The sequence below is a fragment of the Sus scrofa genome, chromosome 5 (genome assembly GCF_054392235.1).
Source record: "Sus scrofa isolate SSC_HxYL_T2T_F1_AM1 chromosome 5, Sscrofa_HxYL_maternal_Yorkshire_Landrace_v2.0, whole genome shotgun sequence".
In the NCBI taxonomy this organism is placed as follows: Eukaryota; Metazoa; Chordata; class Mammalia; order Artiodactyla; family Suidae; genus Sus; species Sus scrofa.
This window is the reverse complement of record NC_139387.1, coordinates 100,399,369-100,417,153: the sequence shown is the minus strand read 5'-3', so window position 1 is coordinate 100,417,153 and position 17,785 is coordinate 100,399,369. Positions and strand designations below refer to the sequence as shown.

The 17,785-nt window shown below is 47.3% G+C and overlaps 1 protein-coding gene across 8 annotated transcripts in view; it reads right to left on the bottom strand.

Annotated features, from left to right (window-relative positions):
* POC1B (POC1 centriolar protein B) overlaps positions 1–17,785 on the bottom strand; it is a 90,524-nt gene that overhangs the window by 62,375 nt on the left and 10,364 nt on the right. For 4 of the 8 annotated variants that reach the window (XM_084957614.1, XM_021092774.2, XM_084957613.1 and 1 more), the window contains exons 3-4: positions 6,683–6,854; positions 1,299–1,478 (exon numbers count right to left, since the gene is read on the bottom strand). In XM_084957614.1, coding sequence (XP_084813740.1) covers positions 1,299–1,478; positions 6,683–6,828 — 326 coding nt within the window. In that variant the 5' untranslated portion in view covers positions 6,829–6,854. The remainder of the gene's footprint in view (positions 1–1,298; positions 1,479–6,682; positions 6,855–17,785) is intronic. The other 4 variants (XM_084957619.1, XM_084957617.1, XM_084957618.1 and 1 more) reach the window with 1 other exon arrangement.

The window sequence follows — 17,785 nt, the reverse complement described above, 5'->3', positions numbered from 1 at the left end:
TCTCTCATTACCAACGCCAAGGTTATCAAACACATCGGCCAACTCATCCTCTTAAGAAGGGGGAAAAAAAATGGGTTTCTGCCACGTTCAGCAAGATGAGTTCTAAATTTAACTTTGAAACTCAGTTTCCTCATCTGTGAAATGGGAAATTTAAGGCAACAGCCTTTCCCTCCCAGGCCAGTTCGGATGAGGAAATGAGATCTATTTTAAGTACCCAAGCAGCCTGTCTCAGGAGTTGAGGGCTGCACGGCTGTGAGCAGGCGTTCATAGCATTTACAATAGCACCTGTCCCCAGAGATTCCCTGTCCCCAAAGACGATGGCGTTATTCTTGGTTCCTCTCTTTCTCATCACATCCAGCACGACAGCCAGTACTGTTGGCTGTAACTTCAAACCACGGTGACCCTTGAGCAACACGGGGGTTGGGGCGCCCACCCTAATCATGGCCCCAAATCCACAGGTAACTACAGTCGGCCCTCCGGATCCCGGGTTCCTCCGTATTTGTATTTTCCGCATTGGCGGATTCAACCAGCCTGGGTTCGCGCAGTCAGCGGGTATTTCCTACTGACAAAACAGCCACACATACGTGGAGCCCTGTAGTTCAAAGCCGTGTTGCTCAGGGGCCAACTGTACAGATGACCTAAACTCCACCTGCTTCCTGAACTCTCCTCAGCCGTGAACCTGGACCCACCCGGATGAGAGCTACTGCGAGAGCCCCCGATGGCACCTCCTGGCTCTGCCCTGACCTTCAACAGCCCGTCCTCCCCGTGGCGTCAGCACGGTCTCATTCACCGGCGAGGCAGAGCGATCAGATCAGCACACGCAAGGGCTGTCGACGGTCGGCTGGGCTGTTCCTCCCTCCGAGCCCCTTCCCCACGTGCCCACGCTCTCTGCCACCTCAGCCTGCGTGCTCGTCCTCGCACGGCCAACCCAGCTCCCGCTGCCTTTTCCCAAGATGCTCACTCCTTGGCCTCCCTCAGGGCTCTGCTCAAAGGCCACCCCCCTGTGAGCCGAACACTCTGCGGAAACCAGCAGCCCCGGCTCCTGTCCGGCTGTTTGCTCCACCGCATGCAGCCATCCTCTGACCTGCTGCACCTGGGGTCCCATGTTACCATCTGTCTCCAGAAGAGAAGCTTCATGGGAGCAGCAGTTTTTGACTGTTGGGTTTACAGTTGTTTCTGGCACAGGGCGAACTCACAATAAATATTTGCTGAATGAAAGGATGAATTTTCTGAGGGGTTGAGGGGCAAAGATGGAGCACAGCAGGAAACAGAGGTGGAACCTTTACGGGTGCACTTACTTGGCACAGCGCACCCAGTGCGTGTGTCGGTACAAGGAGTACAAGAAACGCTGGCGGTGCATGTTCCATACTTTGATGGATTTGTCTTCAGAAGCTGTCGCCAGAAACTGGCCATCGGCTGAGAAGTCCACACTTCGAACGGGAGCTGTGTGAGCTTTAAATTCAGAGGATTTCCCTCTCCTGGAAGTAAAGAGTTTAATATTGATAGCATCCGATTTAATTATAATCAATATCTAATCAATATGCGCACTTTAAGACATTCAAACAGTTGAACTTTTGTAAAAACTGGCAGTAGTTCCCTTGTGGCCCAGCAGGTTAAGGATCTGACATTGTCACTGCAGTGGCTCGGATCACGGCTGGGGGGGCGGGTTCAATCCTTGGCCCAGAAACCTCCACATGCTTCAGGCATGCCCCCCCGCCCCCCGCCACCAAAAAAAACAAAACAAAACAAAACCAAAAAAAAACTGACAGGAATGTGAGAAGGCTGTGTTGTGCTGTACTCCTCATCAACACTGTCCCAAGCTGGTTTGGTTCATTAAGGTCACGGCTGACAGGCAACACGAGAGACCCAGGTGGACCCCACCCCAAAATTTATTTGTTGAATTTGTTTCACTTGGAAACTAGCAAATATTTTGAACCAATCTCTACATGCATTCTAGGTACCTGTGGTTCCTCTAGAGAAGGCAATATATAGTTTAAACTGCAAGCTAGAAAAGCTCCGATTTATCAAATGAAGAGCTCTAAGGCCTGTTTTCAAACAGGGGTCACGTGGAAGTTGTGCAAGGACAGTCTGGTTTGGGGAGGAGGAGATGGCCTCGGCGTCACTTGCCTCCGTACGGAATGTCCGTGGGTGGCCTGACTTTCCTCTTTGCACCCAGCAGCACAGGGAATGGAGATCCCCGGGGCGAACCGAAAGCCCTGCTCAGCCCTGGGCCCAACTTTACAATCACAAGCAAAAATCAAACAGTAATGACATACTTCAGTTCCCAACAGCTTTGAAATTTCAGATAAAAAGACGGAGAGGAATTCCCGTTGTGGCACAGTGGAAACGAATCTGACTAGTATCCATTGGAATGTGGGTTCGATCCCCGGCCTCGCTAGGTGGGTTAAGGATCTGGCCTTGCCGTGAACTGTGGTGTAGGTCACAGACTCGGCTGGGATCCTGGGGTGCTGTGGCGTAGGCTGGCACCTGTGGCTCCTCTTTGACCCTTAGCCTGAAAACTTCCGTGGGTGTGGCCCTAAAAAGAAAAAAAAAAAAAAAAGATGAAGAAGATAATGCGTGGGCTTTAAGGAGAAACAGCAAGAAAAAATGTTGAAATAATGAGGGCAGGCTAGTACTGGAGTTACATGGTGGCATTTGGAAAATGCTACTTTGTGTCACTTCCCAAGGTGCTTTCACTTGATATTACATTTAGACTTAGTAACTTTTCCATTCAGAAAATCCTATTTATACAGGTGATGCCTCACGGGGAAAGTGGCCACAACTGAAAAAGATTAGGCAGCTCCTGCCCCTCCGCCCCCCGCATCTCATGGGTCAGCAAACCTATTATTTAGCACTAGCGAGATCTCCAACACCTCCTAAACAGCTTTGAATCCCTCCTCTTCTTTCTATCCCGGCTACGCTCGCATTAAGTTAGCTACACCCTCAATATCCTTCACCCAGATTACTGCAAAAGCCTCTTAACCGGCCTCCCGCTCTAGTCCTTTAGCCCCCTCTGGTCACCTACACACTGTGCTTATGGGGTCATTCCAAGCATGCAAATCCCAGTGTGAACGTGTCCCAGGCTGCTCTCCAAGGAAAAGCACACTGCCCGAGCTCTTTGGCGAGACATCCTGCCACGCCGCTGACTTTGGACCCTCGCAACAGTCACACTGCTTCAAACACGCCTCCGGCTTGGTACTGAAGCTTTCTTCGCCTCACCTCCTCCCCCTACTCCCGAAGCCCCCTCCCCGGACCAACCCAAAGAGGCTCCGTTTTGCTTATGACGTTACATAGTATTTTTTGTTTTAAAATAGACCAGTTTCTCTCCTATCAGGTAGTCATTTTTTTAGGACAGGAATGATGATTTAGTCATCCCTCAAAGACCAGCATCTAGCACAATGTCACGCATGTAAAAAGAGCTCAGTACGTTTTGTTCCATTCTGCTGGGAAGAGTCAATACTTCATGCTTCGGACTAACCCTTCCGGTCATCTACAGAAGGTACTAAATCTCCATCACCTGATTTATAATATTGCACCAGGAATAACCGAAATGAACATTTAAAAAAAAAATAGGAGGGAACGTGCAGGGACTAGTTCACTGAGGTCTCAAGAGAAAGTTCTATGAGCAGAAACCAGGAGTACAGTGTGGCCTGATCCTAGGCATACGACCAAGAGAAAACAAAGAACAGACTTGGCACCTGCAGTGAACAGGAAGCCAGGAGACAGTCGGTGTTACCAAACTTTGCCCTGATCTTTGGTTCTGCACTCCACACTCCAGGATGCTATCCTGTTTGCCTTCTTTCTACAAGCCCCTCCTCTGGCCATAGGCTGGCTCCACTGCCAGGTGTGGATCCGGTCTCAACAGGAAGCATCTAAGAAAGCAAGATAAGAGTGCCCTCTTTGTTGTGCTGCTGCTCGACTGGTTTCTAGTTCCTCACTTTGCCTTCAAACAGGTTTTCCACCTCCCACACACTCAACTGCCCCTTCTGCCTGAACTCTCCCAACTGACCACCACGACAAACTTGCTCCTGTTCTTCTTTCTTGGCCTTCTGGTCACCAGCTGTAATGTCTGCTCATGTGACTGCTCACAAGGAAATTGAGCAGGACCCTGGGGGGCTCCTGGCCACAGGACTTTCTGTATCCTCCTTTTCTTGTTTTGAGGGAATAAACTTCAGCCTCCAGGACCTTCCCTGAGTTCCAAAGGGCAGATGCAAACAGTTGCTAATCAGGAAAGGGAGGAAGAGTCAAGAAACAAGAGTGCAGCCTTGGGGCAGGGCCCTGGTTCCTTTTCAGGGAGTATACATAACAGTAACTTTGAGGTCTTCTTATAGATAACAATAGATAGATAACAATATCTATCTATTGATCATACATAACAATATCTTTTAGTACAGAAATAAAACCCCAACAAATGAAAAATGTTAGGAAGCGTTCTTCACTCCTGGACCACCAAAACTCGCCCTGGGGCCACTAAACACCATGAAAAACTTGCATCCACCTTGATCCTTATCTGTGGTCCTATTTTCTGCTCCTGGAACTATAAAACCACCTCCTGTTCTCTCCCCGAGGAGGGCATAGTCTTTAGGGCACTAGCCTGCTGTGGCCTCTTTTGCTTGGCAAAGCAATGAAGCTATTTTTTTCACCTTTGCCCAAAACCCTCTTTCAGAGTTTCTCTTAGACAATGGTTTTGGCTACAACAACTCCTCTCATCACTGTGCACACGCACCACCCCTCCCCACAGGAGGTGGAATCCGTCGAGTTCTCCCTTTGAATCTTGGCTGGTGCTGTGACGTCCTGTGATGCACAGAATGTGGCAGAAGTAACCCAGGACAAGTTTTGGACCCAGCATTTAAAAAGTCTAGAGGCATCAAGTTTTAATGCCCTAGAACCCAGCTGCCATGCTGTAAGGAAGTCCCTGTGCTCCTAGAGGAAGGGCACACACAGGACCAAGGGTCCCCTGCCAACAGCCAGCAACAAGGCTGCCGGCACATGAGAAGGCACTGGACCTGCCAGCCCAGCTGCCAGCTTAAGAGCCAACGTCAATGGGGCAGACCATCTCCTATAATTATAAGAAATGATAGTTCTTGGTTAGCTATTAAGTTTTGAGGACCGTTATGCAACAAGAGACAACCGATTCACCGGTTTCCTTCTTCTTGCCATGACCCACCATTGCCCTGGCCTCACCACAATCCGGTTTAGGAAGATAAACTAAAGACGTCTACACAGGCCCGGCTGTCACACTGAGACGAGCCAGTACAAATTCATGATTCAGGGTGCTGTTAGCTCACCCACCCTCTGGCAGGCTATTCACTGAGACGTCCTTCAATGAGCAACGGGAGACTGAGGCTGTGCTGAAAATAGGAAACCACTAGTCAGACTCCCAAAGTGAAAGGTCTTAGAAAATGCTTTGGCTTTTGGCCTCCAAACCAGTCTCTCTCCCTTACAAATGCCTCTCCATTGCCGTCGGGGGTGTCATGAGCACACATCACTTCCCTTCAACAGTTTTTGCTACCTCGGGATAATGTTCTGATTTCTCAACATGGAGTTTCCCTTGGAGGGGAAAAAGTGCCCACTGGTAGGGAGGTGCCCTGGAACTTCTGTTTGTTTGGGCCTGTTCAGTTGCATGTCGCCAATCCAATCTCGCCACCATAAAGCAAAGGAAAACACTCCCCAAAGTAGCTATGGGGAGAAATGGATGGGATGTGTGGGATTTGTTCTAAAAATATGTGCTCCAGGCAAAAAAAAAAAAAAAAAAAAAAAAAAGTGGAAGGAAACAGATGACACAAGACTGATAGAGCGCTGACAGCAAATGGAGCCGGCTGAAGGTATGGTGGAGAAGGAGCTGTTACGCTGTCCACTCTCTTTTCATCTATAGTTCATATTTTATATAACCAAGAGTTTAAAAACTTTTAAAATAATCAAGGCTCAATAACTGCTTAAAATATGGAGTTCTCTTGTGGCACAACGGGTTAAGGATCCAGCACTGTCACTTCAGCGGCTCAGGGAGCAGGTTTGGTCCCTGGCCCAGGAATTTCTACAGGGCACAGGTGCAGCAAAAAAAAAAAAATCATTGCTTAAAATAGGTAGGCTATCAGATAGGGTTTGAAGACCCTCTTACAGAGAGACTTGCCATGACAGGATAGGACTGTGCACAACTGGGTGTATACATTTGTCAGCAGTTTTCTCTAACAATACAATTCTAGAGCCCAAAATGAATGGTATGCATCAAAGAACAGCTCCAGCGCAGGAATTTTTAACAGAGATTCAAAGTCCCGTAAAGGACCCACGAATGGGTGATAGTAGGTTAATCAACTATCAAGTTCTCCTTGGGCTAATGTCTGTCTCTCCAGAGAGACAATCTAAAGCTTACCTCAGATTTATAAAGGGACTGGTGGCCACCACCCTTCCTAACCTACCCCTCAAATGAAGACATAACACATCTATTTCCACAGTTAGAAACAGTTTTCAAAGAGAAGACATATTTACGACTGAAAGAGGAAAAACTAGCATGGGATCATTTGACTTTATGACAAGGGCAGCCACCTCTTTTGTGATTTCAGACGGAAGACGTGCAGGCCACTAGGGAGCCTGGGTATTCAAAGAAGGGCACAAGCACCAGCCTGGCTCCGATTTGCTTTCGCATCTCTGAAACCAGCGCACAGCAGGTGTTCATTTCTCTTACTTATCAGGAATCCAGAGTCGAACGGTTCTGTCTCGTGACGCAGATGCCAATAAGTTTCCCAGAGGAGAAAACTGCACGCTGGTTACAACGTCCTTGTGACCCACATATCTGAAAGCTCTAGCTTGCGGCTTGAAACTCCAGAGCATGAGAAAGGTATCCCAAGAACCGGTAGCTGTTAAGAAAGAGAAGGACAAAGCCACTGTGTGTTAAAACACAATGTGGGCGGGCCTCAGTACAATGGGCAGCATCTCTAAGAGCAAGACGTCCATCCAGGTAACACAGACCAGGTAATGGCAAAAACACTTGCTTAAAAAAAAAAATCCAAAGCCACATCACTAACAGGCAGGCTTGGCTGTGTCCTGTGCAGCCACACAGCAGGATTACTGGTCCTTGTATTTGGTTAGAACTCCCTGACGATGTACCAGAAGGCAGGACAACAGAGAGACACAGACTAGGGGTCACCTCTGTCTCCCTCAATTTCTGTGTCACAAGGACTAAGTGCTTTTCCTGCGAGGGCTGGATGAGATGATTTTTTAAAAGACTGTTTATGTGGCGATAACTTCACAGTTACAGAACAGTCACAATGAGAGTATAAAGAACATTGATCTACTCTTTACCAGACCACCTGTTGTCAGTATTTTGCCTCGTCTGGTTTACAATTTGCTCCTGTGCTCGCTCACTTTTTCGGTCCACAAGCTTATGTGTGTACACACAAACCTTTTTTTTCCTAAGCCATTTTGGGGAAAGCAAATACATCATCATGGCACCTTTACTCCTAAACACTTAAGCGTATTTTTCCAAACATAAAGATAGTTCTCTTCTATACCAATGGTATAGTAATCAAATTCAGAAAATGCACTATTGACAATACTCTCATCTACCAGTTTGTTAACTGACCAGAAATGTCTTTCACGGCTGGATAAGGCGATCTTAAAAGACTCTTTTGGTCTGTTATGCTATTCTACAATTGATAAAAGGATCATGTGTTTTAGACATTAGCTTAAGGCTTTAAGAAAAGGAAAACAAATGGAAGCAATGGTGGAAATAAATGCCTTAGACAAAACATGAAGAAATAAATAATTCAAAGACAGATCTAATTCTTGCTCCCAAACCAAATTTTATAAATGCATGTAGCCCCAAATAGCCCTAATGATAGGAACCAGGTCAATGAGAATCACTAAATCACTAGATTTAGAATGTCTGGAAAAAATACAATGTTAGAAACTTGAAATACAACTAGTGTTACTATGAGAAGGGAAAAATAAAGTCACTGAAGGAGTTCCCGTCATGGCTCAGGAGGAATGAACCTGACTAGGAACCATGAGGACGACACAGGCTCAATCCCTGGCCTCGCTCAGTGGGTTAAGGATCTGGCATTGCTGTGAGCTGTGGTGCAGGTCGCAGCAACGCGGCTTGGACCTGGCTGTGGCTGTGGCTGTGGCTGGCAGCAGCTGCAGCTGCAATTCAACCCCTAGCCCGGGAACCTCCATATGCTGTGGGTGCAGCCCTAAAAAACAAACAAACAAACAAAAAAAGACAAAAAGAGTCACTGAATATCCTCTAAGTCCCTCTGCCGTAGATAAAATTCATCTGGACGTGGCCTGAGCATTGTTTCCACATAAAATAAAGTGAGTTTATCAGCTGTATACTACCTTGTTTTTTTAAAGTACAAAAAGCTGATATTCTATTACAGCTTATCATATTATTAAATAAAGCAGGGTTTGAATTATCTTGGGCTAATGTGGACGAAATAGGGAAAACAATGAATTATCACATGCATTATACTTAGGACTCTATTTCCGTTCTAAGGTAAGCTACAAATAAGATCCAAAAAGGAAATAAGACACAATCTTACCCTCAAGGAATCACAGTGGAGTAGAAGGAGATAGTTCATGAGTAAAATTACACTTTCCAGAGGACTTTCATTTATTTTTTTCTTCCAGTTTTAAGATTTATATCACGAAATGATTACAACGGATTTAAAGAGCATCCATCATCTCATATTTCTCATTAAAGAAACAGAAAAAAAATTCTTTCCTTGTGATGAGAACACTTAGGATTTACTCTCAACACCTTTCATAGATAATATACAGCAGTGTTAATTAGATTAATCATGCTGTGCATTATATCACGAGTCCTTATAAGGGGAAGCTTATACCTTTTATTCATATTCTTAGTGTTACACGCGTTGGTTGGTGATCCTTTCCAAGGACTGGACATTCGAGCAGAGACTTGAGTCAAACGAGGAGCGATCCAGGCTAAGACGTGAAGCCAGAGCACCCTGGGCAGAAGGAACCCCACGTGCGAGAGCCTGAGCCAGCAACGCACTTGGCAGCCTGAGGAATCGCAAGGAGACAGGCGTGTCCGCAGGGGTGGGGAGAAACAGAGAACAAGGGCTAGAAGCCCGAAGGAGGCGGATGCTGGCAAGGCGCCACGGTGAGAGGCGTGTATTCCACTCTAAGCCATCGAGGGAGTCCGAGCATGGGGACCTGGTGATCCAATGTAAGAAAACTGCCACTCTGAGAGCGAGCAAAAGATGGTCTTTGCCAAAAATGATGCTGGGTCACCTGGGTATTCACAAGGAAAACTATACATTCTGACCTCCGCACTTTCTGCCATACACAAAAATAGTTCCATAAGGACTGCAGCTCTACATGCGACGGGTAGAAGAGCACGCTTTAGAAGAGAGCTCAGGAGAGTACCGGCATGGCCACCGGGTGGGCGGTGACTGCTGAAGCCAGACGTGAAAATTACTAAGTGACTAAAGTCACTGAAAGAAAAGAACGCAAGGGCGCACGACGCCAAAATTAAGAAAACTTGGTCATTGAAAGACATCACTAAGCAGTGAAAGGCGAGGCACAGAGAGGAAAAAGATACACGTGCATCCATTGTATAGCACAGAACATATAAGGAAAGGCAGGAGAATACAGCAGGCAAACAGGCCAAGGCCTTCGACAGGTACTTGGTAACGGAGGATGTTCGAATGGCCAATAAACCTAAGAAAGGTGCTCAAATCTATGACTCACTTGTAAAGTGCAAATTAAAACCACAAATGCGGCAGTGCTACACACTCCTTAGAAAGGCTACGAGAAAAAAGATAAGGAGCCCCAAATCGTGGTGAGCACGTACAACGGGAGCTTTCGGATCGTGCTGCTGGTGATAAGCACCCTGGGAAGACGCGTTTATGTTTACTGACGTGCACTGGACACGTACCATCCGACGCAGCAATTCCACTCCTCGGTGGATACCTACGGAGATTCTCACACATGCTTAGCAGAGGATGTGCAAAAATGTCTGTGGAAGTACTGTTCAAAGCAGACCACAACCAGAAACCCAACTGTCCGCCAAAGGAAAAGGGAAACATAAATTGTGGTGCACTCCTACTGTGCACCTACCATGCAATTACATTTCACGGAGGTGAAGTTCGAGAAGAAGCGACGCGTCCGTGGGCCCACGAGTCGGCAGAGCGAGTGTGGGAGGCGGGGAGGGAGGACAGGGGCTGGAGGCGGGCTTGGCGAGATGGGCCCGACACACCTCGAAAATGCAGCCAGTTGTCCAATTCTAGTGGCTAACTTATACCTCAATAAAATGTTCCGACAAAACAAACAAATAATCTCACCCCGGCCGTTGCGTGGCTCACAGTCGGGGGAAGAAGGGAATCAGTGCGGAGGCTGTCGGGACGATGCAGCCGAAGCTAGAGGCGGCTGAAGGAGTCGTCGTTAAAACCAGGGTATAGTGTAGACGCAAGGCCATGAGGCCTGCAAACGCATCAGATGCGAGGGGGAGAAAAAGAAGAGAAACTAGAGATGCCTGGCTGTTTGGCCTGGGCAACCAGGAGAACTTAAAGACATTTAATGAGATTAAGGCATTTAAAGGAGTAAATGAAATAACAGTTGTAACTCATGTCCCTGGCACATGGAAAACACTCAAACGTAGCTGTCATCGTTTTCGTTTTTCCTTTTTGTTACTGTCAGCACCAGCCATCTAGGTAACGTACGAAAGCCTGGAAACCGCCTGGAAACCGGGCAGGATTACTCGTGCAGCGAGTCTACATACAGAAAAGGGGGAAGGTTCTTAACCCAGAGAGAAGGAAGTGAAAGGAAGCAACCAGAAATGGACTAGGAGGGGCAAGGAGATGGGGGGGTGTCCAGGAGTTCAGGGCGTGTTCCAAGAAGGTCAAGGGCTGCGTCAAGGGCTCAGCAGAGCTTCGGGAAGATCAGGCCTGAACAAGACTAGGGACGTAACTTGTGGGGTCCGGTGTGAAATGTGACTGTGGGGGTCCCTGTAGAAAAATGATTATGAATTTCAAGACAGTGATATCAGAGCATTAAGCCAGTGTGGGGCCTGTGCAACGACTCAGCTCATCTGCCCAAGAAGCCAGCCCTGGGCCCGAGGAGCAAATGCTGGTTTTGCATTAAGACCTGTTTGAGGGAAGTAGTGGGATCAAAGCCGGAATGTCGTGGGTTGAAGAGAAAATGGGAGGAAGGCAATGGAGTGAGTTAATATTCTCAACGGATTCATGAACTCGGTGAAGCTTGACAGGGGTCCCCAGTACTCCATGGATGACAGGGAGGCAGGCAGAGCGATAAGAACAAGAGGGTGACACAGGACTTCGGCCTGCACATATTTTGTCAGAAGAGGACAGGGACATCTCAACCAGAGCGGACGCTCAAAATCTCACTTCAGAGTTAATGGCTATAAACCCACGTTGAAGCCACACTTGCTATTGCTGAGCGTGAGGCCTACTGGATAGAAGCGCCGGAGAGAACAGGATGGACAGACGGCTTCCGAGGACAGGGCCAGCTGAACCGCAGGGAGAGGTGGCACGTGGGAGCCCATCACTTAGGAAACACCAGAAGCAGAGACGTCCCAGTTATAACTGTGTGGCTTCAGGAACACTCTTATGTTTTCTTCCAGATTTCAAGAAAATGGCAAAAAAAAGACTACCAATCCACGAATGCATTCTCAGGAGAAACTATGAAAACGGACACTGAAGTCTCCCTCTTACTTCCTTAACCTTGCCCCACCAATCCTCAGTGCCATGTACTAAAGACATTGAGGATTGTCGTCAAGGCTGTGCAGGGGCAACTTGCCATTTGCTTTCCTACATTTCCAGCGAACCGCGCCCTCTGCAAACACTGCCACAGCATTTAAAATGTCAGAGCTCGTACCCAATCGTCATCTGAAAGGTCTATTCTGAGATAAACTATCAAAGGGAGGAAGTTAAAAGTTTAGCTAGTAAATCTAACCATTAAAAAAAAAAAAAAAAAAAAAAACTTGCTTATATTCCACAACAATAATCTATTGTTTCAAGAAATCCTCATTAGGAAAAAAGAAAGGACAAAGTCCACACTCACCTACAGGCCAGTTGTGTCTCTGTAGGTGACAACAAAGAGCCTACTAATGGTTTGATCTCCATAGTGTCCAAAAGGCCAACAGTTCCTGTGTGCCCTCAGGGAGCTCTAACTTTCTTTAGTCAACCAGAGCTCTCTCCCTCATTGATTTTAACCACAACCAACTACAGTTCATTAGAGGTTTGCTCTGGAAAGAATACCTGTTTCGGGGAAAGAAATGGTAGTGCCTCCAACTTTGCTCCAACAGGTTGTTAAATTATCTTTTCTACTGGTAATCAATGCATATGCTACAGACTTCTCATATTACAAGATTATTCACCAGCCCCCAGCCACCTGGCTCCCCTTCCTAGAGGCATATTGAATAGATTCGTTTAAGCACAGAGGAGGGACGATACTCATTTTCTTGAGTATCCTTCCATGTGCTTAAACAAATATATGTCTAAACGCGTTACTGTTTAGATCATTTTTCTTTTCTTCCAGTTTTATCGGGATGCAACTGACACAAGGGCACTGTGGAAGCTGAGACGTCCAGCATAATGACTGGACTCTCGTCCTTCAGATGATTACCACGCTAAGTGCAATGAACATCCATCACCTCACTTGAAAGAGCAAAAACATTATGTCCTCGTGATGAGAACGCTCAGAATTTACTTTCACATACAACATGGAACAGTGTTCATTATATTTTTCATGTTGTACATCACATCTCTAGGACTTTTTTTTTCCCTTATAACTCGGAGTTTGTACCTTTGGACCACCTTAATCCATCCAATTCCCCTTCTCCCCCTTCCTCTGGTCACCACGGATCTGCCCTCTTTTGCTATCAATTTGATGTTGAAGTACATCTGACATGCACACGACACCGGGTTAGTTCCTGGTACACGACATAGTGATACGGTATAAACAGAAATCTGGCAGGCAGAACTAAGAAATCAGATATAAAAAACTGTACCTGCCCAAACGTAGAAATAAAGATATTAAAAACCATGAGTTCATATTAATTTCAATTCCAGTCTAACAGTAGAGAATACATTCCAGCCTTCCTTCTCATATTTATAACTCCCTTCCCCCACAGTGAAAAAACCTGGCTCAGGAGTTCCCACTGTGGCTCAGTGGTCATGAACCTAACCAGTATACGTGAGGACGTGGGTTCAATTCCTGGCCTCGCTCAGTGGGTGAAGGACCTGGCATTGTCTTGAGCTGTGGCGTAGGTCACAGATGCAGCTTGGATCCACATTGCTGTGGCTGTGGCATAGGCTGGCAGCTGCAACTTTGATTCAGCCCCTAGCCTGGGAACTTCCATATGCTGCAGGCTCGGGCCCTAAAAAGACAAAAAAACAAAAAACAAACAAACAAAACAACTAGCTTACATTACACTCAATGTATTTTGTGCAAGTGTAGAGAACACAAACGATGTCAGCATCACTAACCCACCCCACTGCCAAAAGCAATCCTGCCAAATAGAGTTCGGGCTACAGTTATCCAGCCTCCCTTTCAATGTTGTCGGACTTGGGTTTACCCTTGGTTAGAAAGGACCCACTTCGGTTTGGGGCATGCCCTTTCTTTCAGGTGTGGTCCTACTGCCTAAGGCCTGGCCTCCCAGGTGTCTGGCCTGAAGTGCCCTCAAGTGCTGAGCGAGATCTCCCCTCCGTCTGAGCAGATCTGCAGGGGCATCCAGCCAGGCACGGTCACTGGCATCACCATTCTCCGCTGGACCTCAGACCCTCGACTGGCGCCTCAGCCAAAACCGTGGCACAGCAGCCTCCAGAACCATCTGATGCCACCTTCCCAACTCAGCAGGGACTTCTCAGGAATCCTGCTACGCACATTTCAGCCCTGAGACAGCCAGAACTGAGACCTCCTCCGCCTTAGCTCAGCCAGGCTGTCCCCACTTCAGCTCTACGTCTCTGCTGTGCCGTAGAAGAAAGTCCCCAGAGAAAAAGCCAAGGCCGTGGAGGGGGCGGAGGGCACTCGCCTTGTGCTCCCTCTTGCAAGGAGCACCACTTTACCCTCTGTTGCCCAACGCCTGGAAACAGCTGCTGCATGTTCTGTCTCGTTTCACAGTCGTTTTCAGCTGGAGGGCAAGTATGGTTACCAGTTACCATCAAGACTGGAGGCAGAAGTCGGACTTGGTCTTTTCTCTCTCTCTCTCTCTCTCTCTTCAGGGCCACCTCTGCAGCATACAGAGATTCCTAGGCTAGGTGTCGACTCAGAGCTGCGGCTGCCGGCCTACACCGCAGCCACAGCAACGTGGGATCTGAGCCACATCCTGTAACCAACACCATAGCTCACGGCAATGCTGGATCCTTAGCCCACTGAGTGAGGCCAGGGATCGAACGCGTGTCCTCATGGTTACTAGTCAGGTTCTTAACCCACTGAGCCACAACAGGAACTCCAGTCTTAGTCTTCCAACAGCAGCACAGTGTTGTACAGTGTGGCTGTACCCTGACAGACTTGCTCTGTCTACCTGATTTAGATGGTTTACTGTCTTGTGCTTTTACAAACGATGCTGTGATGTACCTGGGTCATTTCTGACATGTGCAAAACATCACTGTGATAAATCTCCAAGAGAATTACTGATGGGTCAAAGGGTGCATATTTTAGAATTTACTAAAAAGATCTATGTTCATAAAGTGGGATTATATCCCTCTTAGGCCTTTTCATTCCATAGTCCAGAGAATGCTAATAACTCAATCACCTTCAAGGAGAAATTCTTGAATTCTTCAATTATTGCTGAAGTCCCTCAATATATTTTCTACCCCCATTACGTCCTGCTTTAAAGGGCACCCCCAGAATGGAACTCCGCTCTTCAGTCTGAGGGCACCACGATTTTGAACTTTTTGTTGCCTTTCCAGGTTCATGCTGGTCTTTGAGTCACAACAGAAACACTGGACCGTCTTCTTCAGGGAAATAAAAACAAGGAAATCGTCTAAAGAAATCTACAAGAAGGAGTTCACTATAAATATTTTTTAGGAAGAGAAACCTAATTCTCAGACATACACATCCACAGACCCAGACGGAAGGAAGACTGTTTTATACAATGACAAGAAGATACCCTCATCGCAATCAGAAAAACTTTAATATCCCGTCGAGGACTTTCAGAATTAGTTTGTTCCATCCAAGTTCCAGGAAAGAGTATAATTAAGCGATGGCACCAACTTAAAATGCCTCTGCCCTGACTGAGGGAAGACGTGGCCTGCTTGCTGACGCTAAGTAATCAGCTTACTAGCCTAAGCAGAGTCTCAAAGGAGCTGCGGGTGCTTTCAACATAATCATCAGTAGTAACAATCTGGGGAAATTTAATGTATTCAAATTCTATATCCCAAGGAGGGCTGACAAGAGTCCCAACACAAACCCTTAGGAAGTTGTCGCTATGGGCCAAGTGCTTTTAAGAGCTTGGAAAAACCTGCTTTTATGTAATTCTCACGACAAGGAGGGCGACGATCGCTACCGCTTTTCTGGATGTGGGCACGAGGCTGGGTGAGGTGAGGGAACTTGCCCGTGGGCACGCGGAGGCCAAGGAGGAGCTCGGGGTTTAACCCAGTTCTACCAGCCTCTGAAGTCTGGGCCTCTCACCAAGAACCCAGGGCTTTGAGAAGAGCTGGGGCTGATCCCCGTTGGAATGACGGGGGACGCTGCTAAAACATGTGTTTCTAGGAAGTTATATTCTTTGGAGTGAGACCCAGGAATCTGAACTTCCGCAGTTCAAGTCTGATGTTTGTGGGACTCGGAGAGACACCGCACTCCACGACAGCCTCTCGGGGCGTTCCCAAAATGACGTGAGCACTTGAGAGTGATTTTGAAAACCATGACAGGAGGAGGAACTTCAGTAATGCAACCACACAGGATGCCATCAAGAACCAGCATAGGTCAAGAATTTCTGGCAAATTTTTATTATGGCTTCCCTGTGAGGAAAACAAATGAAAAATTCACAATCTCATTCTGCTTCTATTCCGTCAGAAAAAGGAAAAATAAACTTGTTCTACACCCTCATTTATTCCTATTTAATCTCAGAGATTACATAAGTAACGAATGCATCAAGGACGGGCTAACCTTGAATGCAAAAGGAATACAAGGTGATAAGGTCAATGTTAAAATACGTAGTTTTAAGTGGAAACTTCTAAAGTGCAGCCCAGATTGTGCAAATCATATGAAAGTGCTTTTTAACTCTCCTGATGTTTGCATAAACTTGAGTGTGGCTCTCTGGGGCAACGGGCCTAATAGAAGAGAGAATGGCTCCAGAAGCCAACTGGAAATCGGGTTTAGCCAGGCTCTGCTGCTTGACAGTTAGACAGCTTCAGCAAAGTTACTGAACTTCCAGTTTCTGTCTCCATAAAAAGGGATGACTTTTTATGGGTTATTGTTTTCTCCCATCTTCTCCCCTCTGACCACCTCCCAACCCATCCTGTGACACTCAAGAGCCTGCCACTTTCCAAGGGCTACCGTACTTTCGGCGGGTGTTTCCTCCAGCCTGGCTGCTTCCTTTGGTCATGGCCAGGAGTCAGGTCTTAAGCCGCTCTGGTCATCAACCATCCTGCACTCACATCCAGGATGCTCCAGAGAGCCCCTTAGCGGATCCTGGTACCCAGGCCTTCTCTCCTTCTACCCCTGGGCCAGAGACGCACCCACTGTAGGATTTCCCTCATTCACACACCTTCCTCTCTGCAAGTCTCTCCTCCTATCTGGACTCTGCTTGAGGACACCAAGTTCCCGGAAACCCTTTCAAGCAACAATCATTTCCTTTGTCACTGCCTCAGGTCCGTCTTGCTCTCCATTCCAACTCCTGGCATCATTAGTTTTGTTCAATAGATCTCTCAGCCCTAGGACACATAAGGCATGGTGGGTGGGGGAAGGGTGAGTCCTAAGTAACAAAATAGGCACAGTCTCTAAATAGGGAGCTTAAGTTTCAGTGGAGAAGAGAGAGACAAAGCAACAAGCAGGCTTTGCATATTTTAAATTGTGCTAAGAGACATGAAAGACAAAGCAGGATGTCAAAATGAGACCTTCGTGTGGGCATAGAGTACCCAGTTCAGATGGAGGGCTGAGTGGCATTTTAAGTGGAAGACAAGAAGGAGCCAGCCAAGTGGAGTGAGGTGGTGAAGAACTTTGCCCACCAAGGGGACAACCAGGCCCCTCCAAAGACCTTTCCTTCCACGCTTCCTCAGCAGCCCACCCATGGTCACACCTGGGTCTTGTCACCAGCACAAGGAACACTCCCCTGATCCCTAAGTGGAACCCACTCATCCCGACACCACGCCTCCCTTAGAGCTTGCTCGTCCAGTCGCTTCTGCCTCATCCCGAACTCCAACCCACTGACCTACCCTCTCCACTGAGGCTCTTGTTCACTCTCTTCATTTCTCTCCCCAGTTGATAAGACTCATTTCTCTCCTTATCCAGTTTATAAACCCCCTCTGACGTGTATATTCCATCCTGACTTTGCTTCCTTCCTTCAGATTCCCCCTGGCAAAATCCCCGTGACTCTGCCTTTTCTGAGACTGTGATCTGTGCCAGTGAGAACTGCTACACACACTCCCAGAAGGATTGGGAATGCCATCAATTCGCTGCCCCTGGTTTTACATGGATCTTCTACACGGCCCAGTGGGGCGCAAGAGCACCTCCCGACTCGCCAGTAACTCTTTAATATCCTCCTCTTGTCTCCAACATTTTTACCCCATACCTCATACCTTGACTTTCCTGATACCCTACTAGACTGGCTTTCCCTCCTATTTCAATGACTAGTGCTTCTTTG